Raw genomic sequence first — 26412 nt, forward strand, 5'->3', positions numbered from 1 at the left:
AAGCTGTGAATTGTTTAACCAATGTACAGTTTTCTAGTATTGCTGTGTCACCTCATTAAACTTTCTCAGCCTCAGTTTCATTTTCTGTAAAATGCTATAAGTACTAATAAAGTAACTAATTTTATTAAGTTGGGAGGACTAGGTCAGGTAATGTATATAAAAGTAATGTGTGGCCTGTAGAAAATGTTTAATAAGTAATAAGAAATTTGATCATCATAGAAACTTCCAGAATTCATTAAATGCTTGATACTAGGAGATAGATTCATCATTTAAAGTAATGAGCTTTAACATTATAATCTATTATGCTATTTTCATCTTTAAAATAGGTCTTTGAAAATCTAAGACACAAGGAAGAATGTCAACTAGCTATGTGCACAAATCCCCTATGTGATTTCAAAAGGGTGTGAGGAAAACCTAAACACCACTTTCTAGTTATAGTCAGACTGTGGGGAGGATCTTTTTGAGATCCCCTATGAAGCACAGGAAAGAAAAGTTTTCAACATAGCTAGAAAATGAAATAAGAGGGGGGAAAGTATTTATAAAATTGAATTCACCACCTTAACCCAAGGCTACTTCTAGTATCCTATCCCTTTCCAGTCCAGCTTTCCTTACCTTATGCCTGAACCACTGCAATTTTTCCTAACTCATATCCCTTTTTCTAGTCGAATTTCACTTAATAGCTTGAAAATCGCTGTCAACTCAAGCTTCCTATTATACATCACCTTCCTGGAAAAAACTTTTAAAAGTTCTAGCATCAAAGTCCATAATCTGACCACCAAAGCAATCTGGTGACTGACTATTTGAGTCCCTCCTACCAAACCCTTCCTACTTCATTGTACCTCCCATGGGGTTTAAACACCAGCCACAAAAACACGCCCATGAACTTTCCCCCTCACAGTGCTCCCTCAACCCACAGTCTCACTCTCTGCTCACTGCTAAGGCCTGGCTTTGTTTAGGGCCCAGGCCAAGTTCACCTTCTCCTGTGAGCCTGCCCCATCCTCCCACCTGTGATTCTGCTCCCTTTCTCAGATAAGAATGATACTATTACCACATAACTTACAATGTACATTGCATTTTCTTCCTTATTTTTTATCTTTTTGTGTACATAATAGATCTTTTCAAGTGACCTATATTCCTCTTTGTATTTTTACTACATGGCATTGTGGGTAAGTTTGCCAGCTGGGCACACAGCATGATGATTATAATCTTATAATTCATAGATAGCTTTCTACAAATTGGTACAGCATGAGGTTAATATTGCATGTCCTAATCTTTTTTTTAAAAGGATACTTGACTGCCCACAGAACCCATGAATAATATACAATAGCCAGTCACGATGCACAGTATTCTTAATAATATCCAGAAGTTCACCATTCCACACATACTTCATATAAGGCTCACCACAGATCCCAAAAACACCTGAAAAATAAAAGTCGGTATCAGAAAGATGAGGAAATTGGTTGGCATTCAGCTCATTTTTAAGACCTTAAACTTCTGTTTTTAATTTCAGAAAAAAATGGCTGATTAATAGCATTGCCATTTTTCAGTGGATATAATTCATATAATTGTCTGGAACATTGTGCTCATACTACACAAAGTCCAAGAGTAAACACATTTTCTGACTTGTGAGCATTTTTAACCTAAGAGAAAAGACAATGATAGAGAAATTAAGGACACAAACAAATACATGAATAAGACTGAGAGGTAGCTCAGAGCAGGGTTCAGAGTGCCTGGTTCCCAATCCTGGCTCAGCAGATGACAGGTGTGAACAAAAGTGTCACTTGCTATCTCAGTGCCTAATTCCTCATTTGTACCTATATCATGTGGCTGCTGTAAAGATGAACTACGTTGATAGTGCACATAAAGGCCTGAGAACACACCTGGTGCCTTAGTGAATTATACGAGGCTTTTTCTATATAATGTTTAATCTGATCAAACACAATTTCAGCATATCTAGATGCATTTATTGAACATCAAAAGTTCTATGAAATGCAAAATAAGAAATAAATATATTTATAAGATAATGGTTTAAAATATTGCAACAGTTCTAGATAGCAGGTAATCAATATTATTTTTCTTCTCAAAACAAGATTCAGCAAGAGTGTATACACTATGACAAATACACTTGCTTTGATTCATAAAAATTAACTCTTCTCTGACCTTTTAAGGCATTACACAGAGCATGTATAACACAGACATGGATTGGAGTTCTGTCTTTGCCACTTATCAGCTCTGTGACCTATGACAAGTTACTTAACATCTTTAAAACTCAATTTGCCAAACTGTAAAATGATAATACTACTACTATTCACCTCTGAGATACTGTTCAGATTAAATAAAATCATATGTGCTAATCAGATGACACTGGGATGGGGAGATTATTTTGAATTACCCAGGTAGGTCCACTGTAATCAGGGTCCTTATAAATGAAGAGGAAAACAGAAGTGTTATCACGATGTAACATGAGAAAAACCTTGGCTGCCCATTGATGGCTTTGAGGACAGAACAGTGCCATGAGCCAGGAAATGCAGGAAGCTTCTAGAAGATGGAAATGACAAGAAAACAAACTTTCCCCTACAATTTTAAGAAAAGAATCCAGCTCTGCCCACACCCAAATTTTAGTCCACTGAGAACTACTTTGGACTTCTGACTTCCATAAGATAGTAAATCTGTATAGTTTTAAACCATTAAGTTTTGGTAATTTGTTACAACATCTATAAAAATCTAACACACACTGTTACTCATATCTATCAAGTACAATTGCTCTAGAGATAGTAAAAAATGAAGTGGCTTCAGAGGCTTAATTCAGATCCCAGACAGATATTCAATTTTTATTTAGAATGATATGTAGTGCAAATTTACTACTACTTTTAGATTTTCTATTACCAAGGGCGATATTTAGAAGAAATAATACAAGCAAATATTCAGGCACCCATTATTTTACTCTCCACCTGTCTCTAGCAGTGTAGGTTACAATTCACAGATCTGAATCAGGGCAAATTTGTGTGATCTGGATGTTCTGGGGTAGGGAGGGAGGGTGCACTGGGTTTGATCTTAGCTCAAGTGATAGTAAATCTAATAAACTAACAACAGTTAAGGGCCACGACAGAAATGACATTCAGTGTTAGTAACAGCCTAAGTCTTCTTAGAGGGGACCAGAACCTTTGGCAAAGTGCGAATAGACCACTGCCTCTTCTTGAGGGCCCTGCAAGGACACACCTCCTGGAACTTTACATTACATTCTACCTCCTATACCCACATCTTCATCACTCTCACTTACGCTGCACAGAACAGGGCTCCCAAGACACTCCTGACTTACTACATATCCCATAGTAAGTTCAATTCAGCTAAACTGTCTTGGCTTTAGGTCTGAAACAATTCCCTCACAACATTCACTTTAGCAATGCTTCTGGCTTTAGAGTTCTAGACCAACTCAAAAATCTAGGGGCAAAGCTACGGATTCCAGGATCTCCAGGGTCATCCTAGACTGGTCACACAATGGTCCTGCGTGGTCCTGACAGAAGCAAAGCCTATGAGGGACCAGTGGGTCAAGCTGGGACCACAGTAAGAATAGCCTCTGAGCTGCTCCTGGACACTGGTTATGTGATGTTAATCTCAGGCCTCAGTTTCCTACTTAGTCTTTATTTCTTCGAAAGTGCATTTTACCAACTAAGCAGTTTTTATGAGGATTAGGGGTTTTGTATATAAATGTCTAGGACATGATAAATAACCCATGGTGATTTTCCCCCTAAAATTCAGCCCATATTTAACTGGTCACTATGGGGTGAGAGGGTAGGGGGAAAAAGAGAGTGGTAGTGAGAATATTCCAATAATTAAAAACAAAATTCCTTATTTTCCCTTATTTTAACTTCATCAAAGTATAGACCTGAATGCATTCCATAAAAAGTACATAAAAATTGGCTATGAAATGTCAGCATAAAATTTTCTGGCTGGCTCACAAAATCACCTGATGATTAACGATCTCTATGAAAATGAATTGGTCAAGTTCATATATCTGAGACAACCTCGTGTAAGGACAAAGGGCAACGAGGGATGGAGATATATGAGGAAAATGTGAGTGAATTTAATGAGATGCCATTTCATGGAGGCCCACATTAACAAAGAGTAGATGTGCTGAAAACCACCTACCACTTCCACCCTGTGTAATTAATCCTTCATCTTCAAAGATGTCAAAACTCTCCGAGCGAGACTGGGTCGTTTCTGACTTTAACATCTCCAGGGGCATTCGCAAGACAGTGAGATTATATTGAAGTGAGTGGGACAAATCATAGCTGTAACTAAGAACAGAACTGGAATTTAATAAGAATTACTAAAGCAAAAGATATTTCACAGCCTTTGGCTCCCATATGGAATTAAAAACTGTGAACTAAATTACTTAGCAACTGTTACTATACCTAAAGGCAATGCTGTCCAAATAAGCACTGTAAAACATAGTGAATCATAAATATAATTGGAAATTTAAAAATCACTGCATGACTTAGGCCTGTGCATGACTAGAAACATACAATACAACATGAGTAACCTACACTCATTGATTTGCAATGTGCATTTTTTTGCTTCACACTGAAATCAATCTAACTACATGGCCTTATGCAGAGGTGTCACACTCTCATGTATATCTGAATCGAGCTCTATTGATGTTACAATATCCACTACAACAGTGCATGGTCTGTATTCCAGTTTAACTGTGAACAAAAAGAATTCTATTCATTTTTAATGATGGTATCAAAACTAACTTTTTTATTAAAAAGGAATAAGAATATAGCATAAGCCATTATAGTGAAACATGTTTTAGAAAGTAACAGCCACCCAAATAATTATAAATAATTTGAACAGTCTGTGTAAATAAAATTTGGCTTTTAAGCCAAAAGAAACCCTTTAAATACTTATTTGATATAAGTAATAATTTTTATGAGTATCTCTAGTTATATGTATTTTAGCACATAATTTCAAAAGGTATCAAGACTTCTTTATGTTTATACAAATCTGTAAAATATTTTAGTCATATTTTAAGACACATTATTTCAATCACTACTTCATCTTTAATTTTTCATGTAACTTGTTGAAATTGATTTTATTACTTCTGTGAAATTCAATTTTACCAAATTATCTGATGATACCACAATTCTAATTTTACTACCATCTAATCTCACATGGATAAAAACATTGGTTTTTCGATCTCAGAAAAAAAATAAAATACTTAGGAGTACATTTAACCAAGGAAGTGAAAATTCTGTATGCTAAAAATTATGACATTGATGAGAAATTAAAGTAGACTTAAGTAAAAGGAAAAATATCTTGTGCTCATGGATCAGAAGAATTAAAACTGTTTAAATGCCCATATTACTCAAAGACATCTATAGATTTAGTGCAATCCCTATCAAAATTCCAATGACATTTTTCACAGAAATAGTAAACTAAAAAGCTCTGCACAGAAGAAAGTCAGCAAAATAAAAATGCAACCATGGAATAGGGAAAAATAATACCTGCAAACCATCTATTTGATAAAGGATTAATATCTAAAATACACAGGGAACTCATATAACTCAATAGCAAAAAATAAACAATCCAAATAAAAGTGGGCAAGGATTTGAATAGACAAAGAATAAAAATAGCCCACAAAATTAAGAAAACATGCTCAACATCACATCAGTGAAGTGCAAATTATAACCACCTTACACCTGTGAGAATGTAAAAAAGACAAGAAACAAGTGCTGGCGAGGATGGTAAGGGAACCCTTTGTACTGTTGGTGGGAATGTAAATGGGTCTAGCTGCTATGGGAAACAGTATGGAGAGTCCTCAAGAAAATTAAAAGTAGAGCTACCATATGATCCAGCAAGCTCATATCTGGGTATATATACAAAGAAAATGAAATCACTATCTCAAAAAGACATCTGCACCTCCATATTCATTGCAGGATTATTTGCAATAGCCAAGATGTGTAAACAACCTAAGAGTCCATTAACGAATGAATATATAAAGATGTGAACAAACACACACAGGCACACGTGCATGCATGCATAATGAAATGTTATTCAGCTAGAAAAAGAAAATCTTGCCTTTTGTAACAACATGAATGGATCTTGACGGCATTATGCTAAGTGAAATATTAGGTCTAGTAATAATTAATGTCGTTTTCTAATACTTTTTTAAATCGAATTTATTTAAACAATACAACAAAATTTAATCAACAATATAGTTGCCGTTGTTTTCTACTACTTGTGCCCAACGCTCAGGAAGCATTTTAATCCCTCTGTTGTAAAATTCTTGTGATTTTGATGCAAAAAAATCCGTCAATGCATTTTTGAGGCATTCTTCATTATTAAATTTTTTCCAAGAAGAAAGTTTTGCAAAGAATGAAACAAATGGTAATCGGAAGGGGCAATATCAGGAGAATATGCAGGTTGAGGGAGAACTTCCCATTCCAACTGGCGCAGTTTTTCAGCAGTGATTCTTGCAGTATGCGGTCTTGCGTTATCGTGGTGAAGAATTACGCCCTTCTGATTAATCAGTGCGGGTTCTTTTTCTCTTAAAGCTTCGGCTAACCTTTCCAATTGGGCACTATACACTGCCTTGTAATGGTTTGGTTAGATGGTAAAAGTTCATAATGAAGAATTCCTTTAAAATTCCACCAAACACACAACATCACTTTTTTCGCATGCAAGTCAGGTTTTGGCGTGGGCTGTGGAGCCTCATTTTTGTCCAACCATTGAGGCCGCCTTTTCAAATTAACAGACAGCAACCACTCTTCATCTCCGGTAACAATTTGCTCTAAAAACGGCAAACGGTTTTGACGAGAGAGGAGCGAACTGCAAATTGTGACTCTTTGATTACAGTTGTTGTCGGTCAACTCATGAGGAACCCATTTTCCAAACTTTTGGACTTTGCCAAGTGCACACAATTGATTGGAAATTGTTTTTCGTGAACAATTTAAAGTTGTCGCAAGCTCTTGTTGGGTAATTTGAGGATTTTGCACCAAAAGAGCTTGAAGAGCTTCTTGATCAAAATTGGACACACGGCCTCGACCACTCTTGTCATCTAACGAAAAATTTCCCTCGCGAAATTTCTCAAACCAACTCTGGCATTTTCTGGCGCTAACTGCATCTTGACCAAGAGCACTACAGATGTTTTTTGCAGCCTCACTTGCTTTTCTTCCTAATTGGAACTCGTAAAGCATGCAGTGCCGAATATGCTCTTCATCCGCCATCATCTTAGCCCTAGTTTTGCAACAAAAACCAAACCAAACACAAACTTTTTCAAGCAAAACTTGTTAATTGCACTTCACACGTTCTGTAGATACCACGTGTTTGAAGGTTATGTCAATACAAGTCAACACCAAGCAAGATTTTAAACGAATGTTTAAAAACGACATTAATTATTACTAGACCCAATAAGTCAGACAAAGACAAATACTGTATGTTCTCACTTATATGCAGAATATAAAAGAACTGACCAATATATAGTAGAGTTGTAGTTGGTAGTGGGAATGGGAGATGTTGGTCAAAGGGTAAAAACTTCTACTGTAAGACAAATAAATTCTGGGGATTAAATGCACTGCACGGTAACTATAACTAATGATATGAATTATATACTTGAAACTTAAGAGTAATCTTAAATATTACCACACACACAAAATCAAAATTATGCAAGGGGTAATATGTGTCAACTAACCTTATTGTGGTAGCCATTTTGCAGTATATACATATATGTGATCATCACATTGCATACTTTAATTTTATATGTCAATATCTCAATGAAGCTGGGGGGTGGAAGAAGTTTTTTACTTGAAACAATAAATTCTTCCTATTTAAAACAATTGCTTTATGCTAGCTAAATCTTAAGAATGTAGTATAGTGTTGTATTATTTATTTGTTTGTTTTTAATCCTCACCCAAGGATATTTTTTCAATGATTTTTAGAAAGAGTGTAAGAGAGAGGAAAAGACAGAGAAATATTGCTGTGAAAGAAACACATCGATTGGTTGCCTCCTGCATGAGCCCTGACCAGGGCCCAGGCTGGGGAGGAGCCTGCAACCGAAGAGCACGCCCTTGACCGAAATCGAACCCGGAACCCTTCAGTCCACAGGCCGACACTTTTAGTATCGTGCTTTTTAAAGCTTACTTATGTACATGCATAGAAGTACAACCAATAGACATAAAACTTTGGGGAGGGAGGGTATATATGGAAGGGAGGGAGAGGGGCAAAAAAAATCAATAAAATATATTAAAAATTAAAAAATTAAAAAAAATTAAAAAATAAAATAAATAAAAATAATTTTCATTGATTTAAAAAAAATAAAGCTTATTTATGAGACACACAAACTTTACTACATATTTTTACTAATGGAATGACTCAGTCACAAGTCAAAATGGGGATGCAGACAAAGTTGAAAAACATGAAGAGAAAAACCACCAAGCTTCAAAATTAACTCACAGATGCTATAAACATAAAATTAAGCAATAAAGACTAAAAACAGATGATTGAGACAAATACAATGAACTCTACACCCAATAAACATTAGTGGAAGTGAAAATTATTTCTTTAAGAGCCCTTCAAGACACAGTCCTACTTTCAAATAATTAACTTCCTTCAGGGTTTTACATCAGTGAAGACAAAACCACTCTTACATAGTAGATATGTTTTAGTTATTTCATGGGTAAACGCTTAATTACACTAACAACTTTAAAACAATGCAAAGTACCCCATTCAGTATATGACACCAATAGCTATAACACTCTAGGTCCTCTTTTGGTCCCTGTGACTCAGGTCCGAGCTGGTGCATGCCATTTTGTGTTCTACTTTTAGTTTTGACCGTATTCTGATAGATTTTTCCACTTAACACAACTCTGTATTTATTAGGCCTACGTACTGGTCACATCAGTGGAAGTATAATACTCTATCGTGATGTTCTATTATAACTTCGTATTGTTTTACTGTTGGCCACTTAAAAAAAAAAATACAAAAAGTACTGATGTGTCCTCTGATTCTGTTTTTACCTCCTAAACATTTAATTGGCTGAAAGGAGAAAAGGTAAGATCAAGCTTACCTAAAGTAAAAATTGCTAGATAGATCCACATTTTGAAATATTCGTAGGTATCTAAAAAAAAAAAAAGCATATTACTATTATGTTTTCATATCTTAACATATACTCAAATGTACATTTGTAAATATACTCATTAAAACTGAGCAATTCAATCCATAACTGGACTAAAGATTTCATCTGAAGCAATTTCTGTGTGTGTGTGTGTGTGTGTGTGTTAATCCTTAATTAAGGATATTTTTCTATTGATTTTTAGAGAGAGTGAAGGGATGGGGGGAAATAGAGAGAGAGAGAGAAACATCTATGTGAGAGAGGAACATTAACTGGCTGCCTCCCGCATGCACCCTGACTGAGGATCAAGCCTACACCCAAGGTACATGCCTTTGACCAGAATCATACCCGGGACCCTTCAGTCTTCAGGCCAATGCTCTATCCACTGGGCCAAAGGCTAGGGCTGAAGCAATTTCTAAGTTTGTTGATCATCCCTTCAGAGAACCCTAACCTTACATTGGACCATTCCCTCATCACTGATTATACCACAGAAAGAAAATCATGTATTTGCATGGGGCACTTGGACTTGTTTTTACCAGGTGCTTTGCAAATGCTTTGAAGTTGGAGATAGGAGAGTAACCGAAATGCTTCTGAACCACCATAACTTTACATTGAAAAGATTGAAAAGTGTTTTAAATTGAAAAAAAAGTATATTTAAAAATATCCATATATCTACCACTCACAATAAATATTAAAATTTTTCCATATTAATTTTAACTTTTTAAAGATTTTTTATCACAATTTTTTCTAAAACATTTTTAGTAAGTGGTAGACATGATGACACCTCACTCCTAAATATTTTAGTACATACAGGGTGTCCCCAAAAATGTATATACATTTTGAATGATTACAAAGTCAGTATTTATTAGCATACAGTTTATTTTCAAATTTTAAAAGAATCTACAGAATGAATCAATTTTTTTTTTTTTTTTTTTTTTTGTCAATGCCTATTTCCAAGCTGATGACAGTTCTGGTCCAAGCACTGATGATAATGTGAAGCAATGGGATCACAAACATCAAAAAATTATTGCATTTGGTATTTGTGTGCCCTTAATTCTTCGACTGTTGCCAGTTTTGTACCATAAACTTTATATTTCATGTATCCCCATAAAAAAAAAAATGTCTAGTGGCACGTTAGGATAAATTTTCATTGTTCAAAACTTAGTCTGAAAAAAAAAACTCTTATTCTGGCTTCACCCATTATTTCAAATCACTTAAACCTGAAAAGGGGTGAATATTAAGTGGGTTATCAGCTGTTAAAGAGTGTTTATAGTTTTTGGGACACCCTATATCTATTATGATAAAACAATCTTGTAAATAATCACAATATCATTATTACAACCAAATTTTTATATTGATTCAATTTTACCTTATCTATAACAATCCATATACAAACTATTCCAATAAATTCCTTAATAGCTCTGTGTGTATGTATAAATGCACATGCATGCATGCACACATTTTAATCCAGAATTCAACAGAAATTCAAGTATTACATTTGGTTGTCATGTCTGTTCTAAATTCTAGAACAGTCCTCTGGCTTTTTCTGTCTTTGTTGACATTGACATTTTTGAAGAGCCCCAACCAGTTGTCTTACCAAATGTCCCACCATATGGATTTGTCTGATTTTTCCTCATGCTTAGATTCAAGTGAAATATTTTAAGCAAGAAAACTTATACAAGTAATCTGTGTCCTTCCTATTGTTTCACATTAAGAAGCAAATGTCAGTTTTGCCTCATTCTTGTTAATGATAAGTTTGATCATTTGGTTAAGTATGTTTGCCATTTTGTTCCTCTTTATAAATAATAAAGATTCATATAGTATATGTTGAGACTGAATGAATATTCTATTTATCAATAATAACTTCCCACCTAATGCTTTCAGCAGCCATTGTTGATCCTCACCTGAATCAACTGTTAAAATGGAGGTTTTGAATAGCTCTTGAACAAAAATTGTAGAATTATTCCAATATTTTATATTTCTAACATAACATTTATAATCTGTTGACTATATTTTGCTTTCTATTTTATCTAACACATTTTAAAAAATAGTAATTACCATCAGCACATACCTAGCTTCATCAGGATGAGTAATTCGTACAGAGTCATTGGGTATATAGATCATATTTGTATCTTCAATCTTATATATTGCATGACCTCCAATATCTGCCATCTTCCTCCTTTTAGTTATTAACACAATATAATAGCCTTCTAAAAACCTGACAAAACCTACAAACAAACAAAACAAATGATTCCTAAACTTAGTAATGTTTTTATACACACATTTAAAAGGCAAAATAATTTTGACATATTTCCAACTTTATTTCACTCTTTGGTTTGGAACCATACAAATTTTCAGTTATCTTAGAATTATTCTCTAGAAAAATCTATAATAACATTTATCACACTTAAAATCTTACTCTAAACCAATGGTTCTTAACCTTCCTAATGCCCCGACCCTTTAATTCAGTTCCTCATGTTGTGGTGACCCCTAACCATAAAATTATTTTCATTGCTACTTCATAATTGTAATTTTGCTACTGTTATGAATTGTAATGTAAATATCTATGTTTTCCTATGGTCTCAGGCTCTACAGCAGCGGTTCTCAACCTGTGGGTCCCCAAAAAGTGGAGGCATTGAGCAAACAAAACAATATACCCAGCAATTGCATAGTCTTCATGCAATCTTTCACAAATACCACTTCTGATAGGTAAACTTTTTATGAATGTTGGAGCATTATAAAGTTATATTTTATGTCAAATTCTATATTGGTGAGAAAGACTATATATTCTAATGCTCAGTCGGATTAAGTGCTCAGCAATACACTAGTTACAATATAGTCTTGGTTAAAAAATGTTTGCCCCTTCACCCCCAACATTTTGCTTTGGGAGTTAAAACTAACTCTCTAGCTATTGGTGGTGGCCCAAGCTCCAAGCAATCTGGCCTCACCCAACAACTCACTAACATTCCAGGACCTGCGGACATCTTCATGTCTATGCCTCTGCTGTCACCCTGAATAGAGTTCTCTCCTCTCTTCCCTGCATCCACACAAATCTTGTTCCTCCTTTAGAATCCAGCCAGAGTCTCAACTTTTCCAGGAAATCTTCCTTGGCCATTCCAGATAAAGTAACCCACTTCCTATGTGATAGTCTCCAACACCACTTAACTTTTACTGCATAGCTTGGCTCTTAATTACATTCTTGGAGTTGTTTCATGTGGTTTTTGTCCCTCATCCTAGTCCAATTATCCTAATACCCCGTCCCAGAGACATCCTCAGTGCAGCAGAAACAGATTCATTAACTCACTGCAGTGAGGAACAATGCACACCAGGGGACCTGTGGGCACTCATAAATGCCCCACAAGCCAGAGCGCAGACTCCTTACAGGCCAAACCCATATCTATATCTATTCATGAATAAATAAAGGAGTTATTATAGGGTGTAAGGGAAGAGGTCAGGTAACATTTAAATGAAGAGGCCCCAACCACAGCAGGACTGTATGTAAAGAGATCAACTTCAAGTCTGGACTGGGAAGCCAACTCAGGGTACCATTTCCTTGAAAAAACAGCACAGCTGTGGACTACTGTCCCCAGAAACCCCTTATCCAAAGCCCTGCATCTGAGCTGCAAATCATGGCTGCTTCTCGGTGTCAAAGTGACTTACACCATCCAGGAAAGAAGGGAATGCTTTGTCTCATTGACATAATTGCAAACAGATAGTCTGTGATTCTAGAGGACAAAGTTTCTCAGTGAATAAGAAAGCAGTGGTCATTTAAAGACGGGGTTATGACCTTGATGCTGCAGCAGGCCCTGGGGAGAAATTCCTGTCCATTTTAAAGCTGGTTTTACCTGTATCTGTTTTTTTCCTGCTGATAAATGACAGGGCAAATGTTCACAGTGCAAGCTCATTTTTACTTTTTCATTCCTCAACAAGCCAGACAGCAGACTCCTCAAAAGCCCTAACCATTTCTATATTATTTGTTCGTATCCTATATAAAACTGAGTACAATGCTGAGCATATAGCATCCTATCTACTACAAGAGTAATATGCAAATTGACCATCACTCCAAGACACAAGATGGCCACCCCCATGTGGTCAAAGATGGTCGCCCCCATGTGAATACAAGATGGCCACCACAAGATGGCCTGCAGGGGAGGGCAGTTGTGGGCAGTTAGGGATGACCAGGTCAGCAGAGGAGGGCAGTTGGGAGAGAATAGGCCTGCAGGGGAGGGCAGTTATGGGCAGTTGGGAGAGAATAGGCCTGCAGGGGAGGGCAGTTGTGGGCAATGAGGCCAACAGGGAGCCCAGTTAGGGTTGACTGGGCCAGTAGAGGAGGGCAGTTGGGGGGACCAGGTCTGCAGGGGAGGACAGTTAAGGGTGACCAGGATGGCAGGGGAGAGCAGTTAGGGGCAATTGTCCCAGCCAGAAAGCAGTTAGACATCAATCAGGCTGGTAGGGGAGTGGTTAGGGGGTGATCAGGCTGGCAGGATGAAGTGGTTAGGGGGTGATCAGGCAAAGGCAAGCAAGCAGTTGGGAGCCAGCAGTCCTAGATTGTGAGAGGGATGTACAACTGCCCGTTTAGGCCTGATCATTCAGACATCCCTCAAGGGGTTCCAATTGGAGAGGGTGCAAGCTGGGCTGAGGGACAAGCCCCCCATCACCAAGTGCATGAATTTCGTGCATCAGGCCTCTAGTATATTATATAAAGGCTGTTTCATATCTGATTAGTGGATAATAAAGATTTAAACAACCAATGCCACAGATGATGGGTTATAATTATAAAGCTACTGTATATAGGTTTGCAAGCTATAAGTATTCTATGTAGATTTAAAAAAAAAAAAAAGAGGTAGGGGATGGAGGCACATCTCTTACCTACAACACCAAAAGCTGAAACAGCTCGAAATAACCCGGAGGATCCTTTCTGGCCCATCTTTGTTCTGTTTCCTAGATCCAATCGGCCAAGGAGCTCCCTCACTTCTTGTGGAGTATATACATGCTGAAAATAAGCAAACTTAATCTGTAAGGTTGTGCTTACTTTTTCGATTGAGTATTTATTTTTTACCCCTAAAAATTAAAAGTTTCCTATATGAATCATTAGCTACTTCACAGAGAAGTATATGTAATAACTGCAGGACTAAGCTACAATTTTAAAAAGCAAACACATTCTTCAATATTAGCAATTGAAAGTAGTTAGTGGGTCATGTTGCTATACTAAAAATTATCAAAACCTTATCTTCTGAACCAGAGGTTTAAAGGATCCCCAAATTTCAAAAAATCTGTAAACCCCTTAAAATTATATGTCAAGTTTTGGTTATATGTGTAGATGTGCATTTTTATAAGGGGGCCATAGCTTTTCTTAGATTTTTCAAAGAGATTCCTATCAACCACTCCTCTCCCCAAATAAAGCCAAGAATTATTACATTATCTTACTAAAAAACTCCCATATTTGAGGGTGGGAGAAGACCATACCAGGAGTGCAGGAAATCACAAAATAGTATGTATCTAAAATTATTATACACAGAAAATAATTTTGCAAGAGCTTATTGAAAATAGGTTCAAATTTTCTAATTCATGAAAAATAAAATAAAGCTACTAATATATTTGAATAAAATCAGGAAATTATTTGGATTCAGAAAAATTCACAGACAGGAACGTTAATACAAAAGTAGGCTCTCTCACTTGAAAGAGCTAAAATTAACTGTTCATCACCACCATACTGCATTTCTCTTTTGACTAACAACCTCATGTTTTTGTGCTGCCTGAATCGAGTCTTGTATTCCTGACTCTGGATAATATAACATCTGCAAAGAAGAGTTTAACATTTCTCTAGTGCACAGCAAGTAATCAGAAGAGGGCTTACAGGTGATTGTTAGCAGCATCATAAAGTCTGCAGTCCTCTCTGACTTCAAGTACCTTTATATTAAAGCACAGTAAGAAATAATCTCTTCGGTAGATAGACTTATTAAGTTGTTTGAATTATTAAAATGTCATCCCTTTAAGAAAATATATTCTTATCTTATCCAAAGAGTTTGCTTTGTAAAACAAATCAAAATGAGAAATAAAGGTCTGGCCCCAGGCTGTGTGGCTCAGTGTTTGAGCCTCGACTTAAGAACCAGGAAGTCACAGTTCACTTCCGGGTCAGGGCACATGCCCATGTTGCGTGCTTAATCCCCAGTGTGGGGCATGTAGGAGACAACTGATCAATGATTCTCTCTCATCATTGATGTTTCTATCTCTCTCTCCCTCTCCCTTCCTCTCTGAAATCAATAAAAAATATTTTTAAATGAAAAACAAACTTGCTATACCACTTGATATCAGTAATTTCTAGAAACCACATAAGAGATTCAAATTCTAGCCAACCATGAAAAATACTTGTAATTTTTAGATACATAATTAAAAATTATATATGACTAGAAGGTGTAAGGATATTTGATAGCCTTTATTTTTTTAAATATATTTTATTGATTTTTTTACAGAGAGGAAGAGAGAGGAATACAGAGTTAGAAACATCGATGAGAGAGAATCATCGATCAGCTGCCTCCTGCACACTCCCCACTGGGGATGTGCCTGCAACCAATGTACATGCCCTTGACCAGAATTGAACCCGGGACCTTTCAGTCTGCAGGCTGACGCTCTATCCACTGAGCCAAACCGGTTTCGGCATTTGATATTCTTTAAACAAGTACCAAAGTTTCTGTTTGCGTTCACGTTTGCAGATACTTACCCTATCATCAATTATGACCAAATCCTTTGGTTCTGTTCTATCAATTTTCAAAACACGGTATTTTGTTTCTGCATGGTTGCTCCCAACTAGAAAGTATCTCTATAAATAAAAAGAAATGTCATCAGTTTTATAAGGCATTCTGCTTTACACACATTTAATAACCAAATCAGTTTTTTAAATTAAATACATTAATAAAGGGAGGTTAATTTTTAAAAGAAATATTTCTATTAAGTATAACTGGCAGATTAAAAAAGGCTGATTCAAAAGGTCAATTTTAACAATGAAATATTCTTAGTGGTGCAAGCATCAGTCATATCTGAAAGGTACCCAGTAACTGAGTCAGTTTAATTACATTATATAGAGACTAGAGGACTAGAGGCCTGGTGCATGAAATTCTTGCATGGGAGAGGGGGTCCCTCAGCCCATCCTGAACCCTCTCCAATCTGGGACCCCTAGGGGGAGCAGCTGTCATCCCTCTCACAATGCTGACATCCCTCTCACAATTCGGGACTGCTGGCTCCTAACTGCTCATCTGCCTGCCAGCCTGATCGCCCTTAACTGTCCCCCCTGCTCAACCCCACTACACCCCTTCCCCCGCTGACCTGGTCGCACCACGCAGCCTGCTTTTCAGTCGTTTGGTCATCCCTCACTAACCCCCCCTCCACCACCCCCACACCTCCCGGCCTTGTCTCCCCAAGCAGCTTGCTGTTCGGTCATCCATCCTGTTGTTTTGGTCATGACAGCCTCTGGCTTTTTATATATTAGGATTAACCTTACTGATGGGAGACTGATGATTGAACTCTGCCAGGAAGGAGCAGCTCTGGTAAGAATTAGAAAGTTCCACATATAATTAGGAATGCTGACACAATTATCACTATTAAAAAATTGATATCTTATTAAGTAATTCTTTACAAATATTCTACAGAAGACTGAAAATTACTTTTTTTAAAAAATATATTTTGTTGATTTTTTTACAGAGAGGAAGGGAGAGAGATAGAGAGCTAGAAACGACAATGAGAAAGAAACACCGACCAGCTGCCTCTTGCACACCCCCTATCGAGGATGTGCCCACAACCAACGTACATGCCTCTGACCGGAATCGAACCTGGGACCTTTCAGTCCACAGACCGATGCTCTACCACTGAGCCAAACCGGTTTCTGCTGAAAATTACTTAAGTATAGCAACTCTAGAAATCCACCACGAAGTTCTATAAAACATTAAAATTGGTGTACTTTCATAAATGGCTTTTTATAGACAAGCTACAAGAAATAATTAATATTCTTTCTTTTCGGAAACACTTCCTTGGAGCATGGTACCTGAACACATTAGTCTTCTTATATGAATACTAAGAACAACATGAATAATAAAACTGTGGAAAAATAATAATCTTATATTTAAATAATAATCCATTTAAGAAAACCTAAACAAGATGAATAATTTTAAAGTTGCATTTAAGAAAGTAAATAAAACTCAAATTGCAAAGATAAATTCTTTAAAGACATTTTGCTTCAAAAATGTCCTTTAAAATGTGGTACATTTTCAACATTGCAAAAAAGGAAAAAACACTGCCTCAGTGAAACTGGCATCTGACCATCTCATTGGTCAGCTGAGATTAAAGATACACAAAGCAATTAAATAGAATTCTCCAGCTAAATGACCAAACTAAAGTCTGTAGACCACAGCAATTCAGAACAAGAAAGGTTAATGTTGGTTACTACAGATGTGGAGAATGTCTGAGGCATCAGGACCTGAACTGAGTCTCAAAGGACCAGTAAGACTTTTTAAAGTATGCTTTTACTGTATATCAGAATATGAGCACTTGGTTTCATTGTTTTAACACTAATCTGTAGAAATAAGACTTTTTTTCTTACTAAGTATATATCTATTTATAAAGGTCTGATCTAGACTTCCGGGTTATAAAGAACAAAACTATATGTTAAAAGATGCTGGGTTCACCCATCTCAAGAAGAAGGCTAACCAAAGAACTGAATCAATCCCTCTTCCCCTAGGAGAGGCAGAATCTAAATGACAATGCCAGTTAGAATGAGGTAGGAAAAAAGCAATTATAATAAAAATTAGTAATCTACCTTGAGACATCCTAGACTATCAAGTGATCAACTGGGGAGCAGCTAGAAGGGGAGGGAGGTCAAAGATTCTCAGTGGGCCTCAGCTAATTCCTTCCCTGACATCCTGTCCACCAATGAGAGGAGAGGAATGATCAATGTAATAAAATTAACTTCAGAAGAATGGTTTGTCAACTATACAAGTTTGTTAGCAGAAAAAGGAGCCACCTTCTTGAGGACTTCAGGAAAAACAGTTCCTGGAAGGGGAAATAGAAAGGGCAAAGATATAACAGGAAGAAAGCTGGTATGTTTGTTAGAAAAGCAATAGTAAGTGACAAAATGCTCATAAAACACCTAACAGTGAACAGTGTTAGATACAAAGAAAGCACTGAAGAGGGTTAGTTCCTTTCTCTGCTTTGTGTGTAAGACATCAGCAAGTCTATGCCACTGTATTGGAGAAAGGAAACAAACTAAGCAAACAAACAAAGAAGCAAACCCTAAACCCAGGAAGGAGAGTACCCCAGAGGAAGAAAAGCATAAGCAAAACCAAAATGCAACCAGAAAATGCAAGAATGTACACATCTATTAGTAATCGGTCTTTCTCCTCAGGAGGGAACGTGTAAATCAGCAACCATGAGTAGTGCGCTATAATAGAGGGGTATGGCCTGGACTGCACAGCAGGGACAACTTAATTCATTTGGGGAAGGTAGAGCAAGCTATGCAGAGAGGGTGATGCTGCCCTAATATTGATATGCAGGACTTAATGTTGTGAGCCAAAATAGGACCAGTGATACCACCATCTCCACCGACAACAATCCTCTCAGCACTTACCCCACCAAGGCACTTTTATTTATATCTCAGTGTAATGCTTACTCCTGAGGGCAATGTCTAAATTAGCTTGGGGCATGTCTGCTTCCTTCACCTAATGATATGCAGCTCAGGAGCCTGGGGCTAACACCATAAGCTCGGTGATTTTTAATTCTAGCCCAGCTGCACAATCTGGTTCCACGGGTTAGGTGAAAGAACAGCTGCCTGCCACAGGCTGATCACTTAATTTCTACAACATTTACATGAACCCATCTTTTTTTGTGTAAGCACGCAGAAAGATGGCCCTTTTTAGTCAACCACTCAGCAAGGCACGTCACAGCTCTAAGGGAGGTAAAATCCCCGAATGGAATTCCTAGAATTTTAACAGATCCTGGGAACCCTAAAGATTAATTGCAGTAGGATTATGATTTGCCAGTTTGTGACAAATAGATATAATTCCTGAGATCCTAGTGGGCAAATATATCACTGGCTTTTGAGCAGACACACAGGAGGGCAGACCTATCAATACATCTCCCATAGCCAGACCCCTCCAAAGCCTCCGGGAAACAGGAACCAAAGCTAAAATCCACCCGATTTAGAAGCAGATCTAAGAAAAGAAACAGGAAGCGGTCTAACCACCTACATGTTCTCTCTAAAGTCTGAGAATTCTAAAGATGTTTTGTGCAGAGAAGAGCGACCTCGTGTGTAAGAAAACCAGAGTCCTTAGGGGCTAATGTGGACAGAATCACTCTCACACACTGCCCTCTAGTGGGCAGTTGACCATCAACTTTCACCCCCAATTTTTTTTTTTTTTTTTAAAGGGTAACTTCCAGAAAGGCTTTATTTCTACTCGACTTTATTTCCTTCTTATTAACTATATCAACTCTAGAACTATATGTATTCTTGAATGTTGTTACATTTAATATGTTGCTGCAAAATGGATTTCAGCATTTGGGGGGAGGGAGGAGCTAAAAATTGTCCTGAAATACCTTTTCCTTAAATTCTTCTCCACTGTTGATTTTTTCTAATTTTTTATTTTGGACATTTTTCTAACATACAGTAAGATGAACAGAATACGCAATGAAAACCCATATACTCTTCACCTAGATTCACCAATGGTTAACATTTTGCTACATTTGTTTACTCCCTTCCTCCCTCCCTCCTGAGATAAGCTTTTTTCTTCTGAACCATTTGAAAATAGGTTGCAGGTATCTAACACATCACCCCTAAAAATCTGTATTTCCTAGAAATAAGGACCTCCTCCAACATAATCATAAATCTGATACAATATTATCTACATACCATCTATATTCAAATTTCCCCAAGTGTCCCTATAATATCTGTAATATCTGGTGTTTAAAAGGCCAGAATTCAATGCATTGTATTTATTTACCATGTCTTTTTAAAATATTTTAACCAAGCCCTAGGTGGTTTGGCTCAGTGGATAGAGCACCAGCCTGTGGATTGAAGGGTCCCGGGTTCAATTTCAACCAAGGGCACATGCCTGGGTTGCAGGCTTGATCCCCAGGTGGGGTGTGCAGGAGGCAGCCAATCAATGATTCTCTCTAGTCATTGATGTTTCTATCTATCTCTCCCTCTCCCTTCCTCTCTGAAATCAATTTTAAAAATAAAAATAAATAAAATAATATTTTAATCGAGAATAGTCCCCCTGTCTTTGTCTTTCATGACCTCAGCATGTTTAAAGGAGTCCACATATTTTTATACCGATTTCCCTGGTTTTCTAATGACATCATTCATTTGACTGTTAACCAGTCAATGTCTCATGTGTGCCAGACACTGGGCTAGACACCTGAGGGGAAAGGCAAATTGAAGACAGAATTTGGAAATATAACTTGCTGATGAATTAGATTTAAAAAAAAAAGGGGGGGGGGGAGAGGGGCTAATTAATCCAATTACCTTTGTTTGAGCAACTATGGTAGTCCCTCTTACGGAGGTGGGGATGATTAGAGAAGAAACAGGTTTGAGGGTAAACCAAGAGTTCTAACATGCCCAAGGAGACCAAATGAGAACTTTGTGTAAATCTGGAGCTCAAAGGACAGATCTTAGTGGGTGTTATCAGCACACATGACATTTAAAGTCATGGGACTGCTTAAACCTACTAGGGAGGGTGGAAGCAGAGATAGAGCTCCCAAAACTGGTATGAGATACTGCATTGTTTAGAGACTGGATATGGGTAGGAACGAGCTGAGAAGACTGAAAGGAAGGGACAGTGATGTCCTAGAAAAACCCAGGACAATGCAGAGTCATCAAAGCAAAGGGAGGAAATCATTTGGAGAAGAAAGGAGTAGTCAAGACCACACCAAATGCAGCTGAGAAATCAAGACAGCTGAGGAGAGAGAAGAGCCCAAAGGATCTGACAGTCGGAACGTGTGAGTGGCCTGTCCGTGGGTAGTCTCAGTGACAGGGGAGGCAAAAGCCATGACAGAGCTGGTTGAAGAGCAAATAGATAGTCTTCTGGGTAAAGATGGAAGAGTGAACACCACTGATCCTCCCAAACACCTCACAAAGTAAAGTTTTATAGTAAAGTTTTTTATGTTTGTTTTTTAAACACAGCCTGAAGGACAAAAGGAAGTGTGAAAGAGTTAGGGAGAAAAAAGTAATTATTTAAAACTGAAAAACAGCCTGGCCGGTGTGACTCAGGTGGTTGGGCATCATCCCATGCACCAAAAGGTTGCTAGCTAGCTTCCTACTCAGGGCACACAGGTTGTGGGCTCAGTCCTCAAAAATGAGCATGCGGGAGGCAGCCAATCAATGTTTCACTCTCATAGTGATGTTTCTCTCTCTCCTTCTTCCTCCCTGTTTCTCTAAAAATCAATTTAAAAAAATCTTAATGAAAAACAAAACTAAAAAACATAACTAAATTGGCAGTGGGGAAGCCAAGTAGCAACCCAATTTACACCACAGAACATCCAAGAAATGTAGAAATTTGTGGCATCTCTTTTTAAAAATATATATTTTTTATTGATTTCAGAGAGGAAGGGAGAAGGAGAGAGAGATAAAAACATCAATGATGAGAGGCAATCATTGATCGGCTGCCTCTGGCATGCCCCCTAACTGGGGATGTAGCCCAAAGCCTGGGCATGTGCCCTACCGACCAACTGACAGACCTGACCGAGAATGAAAACATGACCTCCAGCCGAAACCAGTTTGGCTCAGTGGATAGAGCATCGGCCTGCGGACTGAAAGGTCCCGGGTTCGATTCCGGTCAAGGGCATGTACCTTGGTTGCGGGCATATCCCCAGTGGGGGGTGTGCAAGAGGCAGCTGATCGATGACTCTCTCTCTCATCGATGTTACTCTCTATCCCTCTCTCTTTCTCTCTGTAAAAAAATCAATAAAAATATATTTTAAAAAAAACCAAAAACAAAAAAAAAACCATGATCTCCTGGTCGACGCCCAACCACTGAGCCACACTGGCTGGACTGTGGCATCTGTTATCACTGAAGATAGAAATGTAAAATTTCAGAAAACTAAAGAAAAAAAAAAAGAAGATAGCACAAGTTCCTAAAGAGGAAACACAGACTTCAAACTAAAGATCAAGTTAAAATAACATTAGAAATTCTCAACAGCAACACTGAAAGGTGAAAGACAGCGACATAATACCTTCAAAATTATAAGGGGCAATTCATTTCAAACTTTAATGTAACATTAAATCTATGACTCAAACATGAGGATAGGAGGAGGGCATACTGTCCATGAACCCTTTCTCATGAAGCCTTTGAAGGAGGTGCTCCACCAAAATGAGGGCAAAAATCAAGAACGAGAGAGACACAGGATCTGGGAAAATAAGGATGCCATCACGAGAGACTCTAGGATGCTGGTGAAGGGAACAGATACCAGCTCTGCTGTAGGCCTCAGGAGCAACCAGTCCAGGCATGAGCCATGGCTTCCAGAAGAGGAAACTGATAAGAATACCCAATGTGAACAAATGTGCTGAGAGGAGGCTTCCATATCTGGGAAAGCTGAGGCTGAATCCTATCTAATAAAAGAATAATATGCAAATTGACCATCACACCTACACACAAGATGGCCGCCCCCGTGTGGTCAAAGATCCTGCCCCTATGTGGACACAAGATGGCCAGCAGGGAAGAGCAGTTATAGGCAATCAGGTCAGCAGGGAAAGGCAGTTGTGGGCAATCAGGCCAGCAGGGGAGGGAAATTGGAAGGGAACAGGCCTCCAAGGGAGGACAGTTGGGAGGGACAAGGCCTGTAGGGAAGGGCAGTTGGGGGGGAGGGGAGACAAGGCCTACAGGGGAGGGTAGTTACGGGGGACTAGGCTGCAAGGGAGGACAGTTGTGGAGGACCAGGTCTGAGGGTAGGGCAGTTGGGGGAAACCTGCAAGGGAGGGCTGTTGGGGGGATGGGCCAGGCCTGTAGGGGAGGGCAGTTGGGAGGACCAGGCCTGCAGGGGAAGGCAATTAGGGATGACCAGGCCAACAGGGGAGGGCAGTTAAGGGTAATCAGGCTGACTGGAGAGCAGTCAGGCATCCATCAGGCCAGCAGGGGAGTGGTTAGGGGTTGAACAGGCTGGCAGGCAGAAGGTTAGAGGCAATCAGGCAGAGGCAGGTGAGTGGTTGGGAGCCAGCAGTCCTGGATTGAAGAGGGGTCCCAGATTGGAGAGGATGCAGGCTGGGCTGAGGGACACCCCCCTCCCCCATGCACAAATTTTATGCACCAGGCCTCTAGTTCATTATAAGTTCTTAGTAGGAACTAGGGATTATAGAAAGAAAGAAAGGACATCTCAAGTACTAGCAGTTTGAAGTTCAAATAATGAAGGTGGAAAGGGAGGTAAACAAAATCCCCAAAAGCAACAGAAAAAGAGCAGTAATTGAAGTATACAGGTTTTCCATAAATCAGGCTTGCGTCAGTTGGATAGCCTGAATGCATTCATACATGAAGGTGCAGATGAACCACCTCGGAGGGGACACCTCTGAGTGTGTGTTTGCAGATGTGTTGGGGGAAGAGGGCTGGCAAAACCAGTGGTAAAATGCCCTTTAAGATGGAAAATGATCTGAGCATTTGAACGCAGAGCAACAATGTTCAAGAAAATGCTTAAAAATTCATATATAACTTTAACAGTGGTGACCTAACATAAGATGAATGTGTTTCAAAAATATGTACATGAACTCCAAATGGAATATAATAGATAACCCATTTAATAAGAAACTCAGTATCTACTAACATTATTATCTCCCTTTGTAACGATAGATTAATTAATCACTCACTTCTTATCTGAGGGAAGAAAATCAACCTTCTTGTAAAAGAAGAAATTTTAGGTTTTCTGTCAGCTTCAATCCATGTTAACCTTCACTTGAACTTTCAGAATAAAAATGATGCTTTTAAAGATCACCATGAAGTGACTTCTCACAATCTAGCAGTATTTCAGACCTCCCTATCCACTTATCTCAGCAATCCCACAGTCAGTAATGCAGCCCAGAAAGGGAAATGGGCCCTTGAGAGTCAAAAGGGATGTCTGCAAATTCACTCTTTATAGATCCAGAGCTTTACTGATTGGGACGCTTCCAATCCCCTCCAGAAACAAGTGTGAAACTTGGGCACTTCCAACCAACTGTTCCAACCAACCTTCCAAATCAACTGTTTCTCTCCCCCACTTACATGATTGAGTCCCCTGCGCCAAACCCTTAGCCAGCCACATTCTATATTGTTCTATCCAGTCCCTAATTACCCAGATAAAGGCCAATATCAAGGCCAATTAAGCAAGCTGTATTCCTCATGATGCACTTCTTACTTGCTTTATTCTATTTTGTATGACTGGGGTGAGGAGGAAGGAGACGCTTTCTTTGGAACAAGGCAGGAATTAAATAAATGCATACCTACCTGCATACATAACTACAAACAATTTTGAACTAGCAGGAGTAGACTGTCCTAAAATCTCATCCCTACAAAATACACACGCAGACATAAAAATCTGCCACCGTTCTGTTCAGCTACCGATTTTTAAGTCAACCGCTATATTTCTTTGTTATGAAATGGTCACTTATGGCAGTGGTAAGACCCCTAGGGCATCAGACATTAACCAACAGCTGTACACTGGAAAACATATGAAGCAAGCTGCTGTTTCACGCATGATAACTTCAGGTTATTCAGTCTCTTATGGACAGCTCCTAGTTGCACTGAGCTGCACTGAGTGTTAGGGCTGGATCTGGCCTGGGTTTATGTATCTGTAGGCTTGGGTCACAGGACAGGTAAAGGCCAGAGAGGGGTCACAGGAGCCAAAGGGCAGCATGAAGGTGCTGGGTGCCAGAGCCAACAGGAAAGTCTAGGAGGGAGCAGACCCTTCACAAGGGGATAACTACACCTTCTGCATGCTGTCTACCAACCTGCCTCCCCTCCCACTCCAAACACTCCTCAAACTCCACCTCTAAGCACAGATAACCATGACTGCCTGGACTTCACCCAATTAGCCTTCTAAATGAAGGCTTAAGACAAGAGACGGCCCATATTGTCCACTGTCTCTTTTGTTTTCTAATGTGTACCATAATTCCTTCATAGCAAATTAATACACTCTCACCAGCCAAAACAAGAATGCAGTTTCTTTCACATACTGACTGGCAATGACTTTGGTCAATCTTTCAAACCTCTGCCATTTTGACACATAAAAAATAGAAATTTTTTTTTCATTTGATTGCCTTAATTAATAGCAAGTTGAGTATATTTTCATAAACATACTTCCTTTTGGCAAATTACCTATTCATGCCCTTGTCCTTTTTTGTCAGGTGTTCTTTTTTTAGACGAATTTACAAAAGTTTTTGCATATAAGAATATAGTACTTAATCTGATGTTCAGGCTTATACTTACTCCATAGTCTTTTTTGACTATTCTCCTATTTACATGTATAATTTTTAAATGTTTTTCTGCTTGTTTGTTTGTTAATCATCACCCAAGGATGTTTTTCCATTGATCTTTTAGAGAGAGTGGAAGAGAAAGGGAAAAACAGAAAAACATTGATATGAGAAAAACACATCAATTGGTTGCCTCTTGCACGCACCCTGAGCAGGGGCCAGGCTGAGGAGAAATTAACCGGACCTTAACTGGATTTGGACCCAGGACCTTTTGGCTCACAGGCCAACACTGTCCACTGAGCCAAACCAGCTAGGGCTAAATGTTTTTATTAGAAAAGAAAAAAATTAAGTCAATGATCTAAATGTCTACCTTATGAAGCTAGAAAGAAATGAATGGATTAATTCAAAACGTATAAGAGAAAGAAAGTAATAAACTTAAGAACAGAAATTGATGAAATAAAAAACAAACAACAGAAAAAATAAACCAAGTCAAAAGTTGATTCTTTTTTTAATTTTTTTTTCTTTATTGATTAAGGTATTGCATATGTGTCCTTATGCTCCCATTGCCCCTCATCCTCTCCCCACTATCAAGCAGACCATCAAACCTTAGAGAAAAGGTAGGGGAGGGTGGGGGTAAGGGAGAGAGCAACCAAAGGACTTGTTTGCATGCATATGAGCCTAACCAATGGACACAGACAATAGGGGAGTGAGGGCATGAATGGGGTGGGGGTGGGGGGGCAATGGGATGATAAGGACACATATGTAATACCTTAATCAATAAAGAAAAAGAAGAAAAAGAAAAATAGATAAATTAGACTTTATTAAAATTTAAAACTCCTGCACATTGAAAGATCATTAATATAATATATACATAGATCAAATCATC

At 38.3% G+C, this 26412-nt stretch overlaps 1 protein-coding gene across 2 annotated transcripts in view; it reads right to left on the reverse strand.

The window, feature by feature from the left end:
* FIG4 (FIG4 phosphoinositide 5-phosphatase) overlaps positions 1–26412 on the reverse strand; it is an 80199-nt gene that overhangs the window by 51895 nt on the left and 1892 nt on the right. Inside the window, exons 2-7 of one of the 2 annotated variants that reach the window (XM_036414547.2) lie at positions 15834–15932; positions 13982–14105; positions 11184–11340; positions 9068–9118; positions 4150–4298; positions 1291–1419 (exon numbers count right to left, since the gene is read on the reverse strand). In XM_036414547.2, coding sequence (XP_036270440.1) covers positions 1291–1419; positions 4150–4298; positions 9068–9118; positions 11184–11340; positions 13982–14105; positions 15834–15932 — 709 coding nt within the window. Of the gene's footprint in view, positions 1–1290; positions 1420–4149; positions 4299–9067; positions 9119–11183; positions 11341–13981; positions 14106–15833; positions 15933–26412 lie in introns of those variants that run through there. The other variant, XM_036414551.1, reaches the window with a different exon arrangement.

Source organism: Pipistrellus kuhlii, unplaced genomic scaffold, assembly GCF_014108245.1.
Source record: "Pipistrellus kuhlii isolate mPipKuh1 unplaced genomic scaffold, mPipKuh1.p scaffold_m20_p_5, whole genome shotgun sequence".
In the NCBI taxonomy this organism is placed as follows: domain Eukaryota; kingdom Metazoa; phylum Chordata; class Mammalia; order Chiroptera; family Vespertilionidae; genus Pipistrellus; species Pipistrellus kuhlii.